Source organism: Sinocyclocheilus grahami, unplaced genomic scaffold (genome assembly GCF_001515645.1).
Source record: "Sinocyclocheilus grahami isolate Dianchi unplaced genomic scaffold, SAMN03320097.WGS_v1.1 scaffold11279.1, whole genome shotgun sequence".
Taxonomy (NCBI): Eukaryota; Metazoa; Chordata; class Actinopteri; order Cypriniformes; family Cyprinidae; genus Sinocyclocheilus; species Sinocyclocheilus grahami.
Window position 1 is genome coordinate 1,458 of NW_015513736.1, and position 4,124 is coordinate 5,581.

The window sequence follows — 4,124 nt, forward strand, 5'->3', positions numbered from 1 at the left end:
TAACATCTGCAATGGCAAACAGAAGAAAGTCTACAAGGGCTCCCAGGGGGAGGACGGGACCGTTATCAAGGTAGGCAGACCTTGAATGAAAACATTAGGTATTAAATTAGTTCAGATACTGCTTTTTATCTCAGTCATATGGTTATTGATCTGTCTGAACGTGTTTATTATAGGTTCAGACGGATCCCTCTGGTCTCTATGTGGCCACAAGCTGCTCAGACAAAAACATCAGCATCTTTGATTTCTACACTGGAGAATGTGTGGCCACCATGTTTGGCCATTCTGGTAAGATAAGCTCTGCATGTGAGATTATGCAATTTATAATACCTTATTTTAAAGAAAAACTTTTTTATCTCCTGAAATCAAGTCTAAGCATTGTGTTTGTTGGCCTCTTTTAGAGATTGTAACCGGAATGAAGTTTACGAATGACTGTAAAAATCTTATATCTGTGTCGGGAGACAGGTAAGTGTTCTGAAATCATCCATTTCTCAGATGAAGAATCCATTTTTGACGCAGTTTATCATATTACAATGTTAAATTTGCCTTCTGTTGTGTGTTCAGCTGTATCTTTGTGTGGCGACTCTGTCCTGAGTTGACAATCAATATGAGACAACGGCTCTCAGACCTGAAACAGAACAGCAAATCTGTTCAGAAAACCCCTCCAAATAAACAACACACACTTAGGTATAAAGCCAATCACTCATTTGTTGCTTTTGCAATAACACAACTTGAAATGGTGATTTCATAATGTTTTCTGGTTTGTATCAGCACAAGGAAAGAAATCCACAGTGCCCCGGTCATTGGCACCATGTCGTCAGACAGTGACAAAGACGTGGAGGAAGAGGAGGGCATTGAGGAGGAAGATGAGATGTTCCCTCACATGTCATCGAGCAGCAGTGGTGGCGAGGAGACAGGTAATGCATCCGACATTCTCCAGCAGTCTTACTAAACTGGTTTGGCTTGTTATATATACTATATCTGGCTATTTTGGGTTGGGTTGGGTTACGTTGTGTGATTGATTTGTTTTTTATTGGGTGGGACTTCTTCCAAATGTTTATTTTAAGCTTTGTGAGCTTCTAATATTAGTGTTTGTTTCTGTTGCAAGGATCATCTGAAGAAAAGCGCAATACTCTCAATTCACACATGAAGAAGGTAAGGACGTTTGCATGATTTTAGCTTTCAATCTTTCATTTTGTTGGTTCTTTTTAACATTCTGTCTCTTATCAGCAATCGAAGAGTTGTGAACATGAAGGTTCAGGTCCACGGCCAAGACGGCGCTGGTCCATGCGACTGGGTAGTATGGATCTGAAGGTGAAGTCCATGCTGGACCTGAGGCAGCTGGAGTCTTTCGCCAAGCCTTTCTTCCCCAGCAAAACCCAAGATGTTCATAAAGACCTTCCACCGCATAGGAACCAAGAACTAGGCAGCACCATCAGTCTGCAGACTATTGCTGCATGGGTAAGCTTTATATAAAAATAAGACATTGGCTACGTACACTTCTGTTATATCTAATGTGATCAAGTATAGTGTCATGCAGCTAGACTTTTCACTATACCAGCATAAATCTGCTTCACGTTGCAGCTTAAATTGACAAACCACAGTTAATTTTTTAGATGAAATTCGAAATGTATGATGCAACAATAATAAACCTGCATGCAACAAAATGGAAACTCATTAGAATAATACTACAGTGTCTACAACTGGTCTTAGATATAATACAGAAAAATCAGAATCAAATGAGATTGAGACCTCTTGAAGTCAATGCCTTTTATATGTGTGCTCATGAACGCAGACCTGTTTGTCTGTTCTGTCTCTTTTTTTGACTTGCACATCTTCTCTGTAGGTACCTGAAGAGAATGAACCAGGAGGACAAACACGTCCTCTTTACATCAGGCTGCCCCCTCAAACCCCAGAGACGGAGGTGCTGTATCCTGAGGGATGTGAAGAAGACCAAATCAGTCTTGCTGGCAGGTCAGTAAAACAAATTTCACTTTTTATTTACACTGTTTGTGTAAATATTCAGTATACATTGATTATTTTTGGCAACCCAACATTTCTGATCATTTCACACAAACTATCTTTAAAAGGATACTCCACTCAAAAACTGAAATTCTGTCAATCCTTCTGTCACCCACACTTGGTTCCAAACCTGTGAGTTTCTTTCTTCTGTGGAACCCAAAGATACTTAGAAGAAAGTTGGGAACCATTGGAAAACATTTGTCAAAATATCTTTATGATGTTTCTCAGAAGAAAAAGTCATACAGGTTTGGAACAACATGAGGGTGAGTAAATGATGAGGAAGGAAATTTCATTTTTTAATTGGTCTGTTAGAATTCATAAAATGATCTAAAGCACCATTTTGAGATGATCCTCAAAAACCTGTCTGCTCTCTTCTCTTTGTTTGTGAATAGTGAGTATCAAGTGAAAAAGTTGCCCCATGGAGTGAGATCTGCTAAAGTGAACTCTTGTCCTGAGAAGCAGAGTCCAGACAGCGCCTGCTCAATGGAGTATTCCAGCAGTCATCTCTCCAGCCCCGAACACCCTGGAGAAGGTACTAAAAAACTAAACTAGCAGACTCGCACAATCATTTCAGTAATTGCAATGGGTCCTTGATGAGATAAGTGTATATTTCTGTGTGTTTGCTGTAGACTCTGAGCCAACCGAGCCACTGAGTGTTGATGGAAACTCATCAGAACTGGATATGGAAGATCTTGATGAGGAAGAGGAAGACAGCCTGAGGAAGAATGAGGTTCAGACTCCTGTACCTCAGACCCCAGACCAGGAGGCCTTTCTCAAAAGGCACTTTGCAAACCTGTCAGACCTCAACAACACTGGTAGGGCATTTGTACTGTACATGTTCACAATTTTCTTAAAAGATTTTTCTTTAATGTAAGCTCTCAGACTCTTTTTCTTTGGCAGCAAGTCCACCCAGAGTAACTCCAAATATCTCTGACAGCATGTCATCGAAGTTCCTCTCTCAGAACTCCCCAAGCAGGTAAGAAACAGTCACCCTTTGACCAAATCCCTTCTAACCGTGACTTCTATTCCCAGTGACATTTAGACTTCCGAGGAGAAAGCATAACTCTGCCCTTTCTTTACCAGAACTGCATTCCCATTCCCCTCAAACAAAAGCAGTGATATTAAAACCACCAGTGGAGCTGTACAGCCACTTATCTCAGAGGTGCGGCCCCTCATGGAGAATAAGAGTCCAGGCAAACAGCAGGAATCCCACGGCACTGAGAGGACAACAGGTCAGCGTTTAATCCAGAAGAAACGCACACCCGTCATGGATTCCCGCAGACTGATCAGCCCTGTCGCTAAAGCTGCCGCAAGTCACAACAGTTCTGCAGGCATGAGGAAAGCTCAGTCTATCCACAACATCTCCTCAGAGGGTAAATCATCCATGAGCTTGTGCTAATGAATATGGTGATATGGAGTATTTCACATTATGTTATGCATTATTTGCCGTCTTGTTTTCTCACAATAATCATCTGTTCCATCCCTCTTCTGATCAGCGGACATGGTCCAGACATCCAGTCGTCCTTCTAAAGAAGTCCACCCACAGCCCCAGACCCCAGACCGCCCACAGATGCAAAGACCACGGCGTTCCCTTCCCACCGTCCCACTCACCAGCCCTACAACTACCCTGCCAAGGGACATCACCACACCTACCAAGTCCAGATCCCGTTCCTATATGAGTCCTACCACTAGCTCCATGGCCAAGATGACTCGCTCTGTTTCCATGGGTGACAACTTGAATGTGGTAGAACTAGAAGACACAGGATCTTCAGACCTTCACTGGGGCTCAAGTTCTAACTCTTCCAACCCTCAGAGCGCCTCCCAAAGCAAGCCCACCACTCCTGTTGCCCAGGTCTCATCCCTTAATACTTCGGCATCCCCATTTCCAGGCCCCTATGCAGCAGTCATACCCACGCTGAGTGCTGGCTCAACTGGAAACTCTTCCTCTAGAGGTCTCCAGGTCAGACTGACTGGCAGTGCTCGACCACTGCTCCATATAGATATTCCCAATCCTCTTCCAGATAAACCTTTGTTATCTTCCCTCTCACCATGCAGCAAGACCCCCAAACTTGCACAAAAGGAAAAGGAGCCCTCAAGTAGAACTC

At 43.0% G+C, this 4,124-nt stretch overlaps 1 protein-coding gene across 1 annotated transcript; it reads left to right on the forward strand.

Annotated features, from left to right (window-relative positions):
- Window position 1: 1 nt before the first annotated feature.
- LOC107578641 (mitogen-activated protein kinase-binding protein 1-like) lies at window positions 2-4,123 on the forward strand (the record flags this gene model as incomplete). The annotated part of the gene is made up of 13 exons (XM_016264582.1): window positions 2-70; window positions 174-285; window positions 399-462; window positions 562-684; window positions 769-914; window positions 1,106-1,152; window positions 1,228-1,458; window positions 1,844-1,971; window positions 2,412-2,551; window positions 2,649-2,834; window positions 2,920-2,995; window positions 3,103-3,392; window positions 3,516-4,123. Coding segments are annotated over 13 exons (2,220 nt in total), but the record flags the coding sequence as incomplete, so codon positions are not given.
- Window position 4,124: the final 1 nt, after the last annotated feature.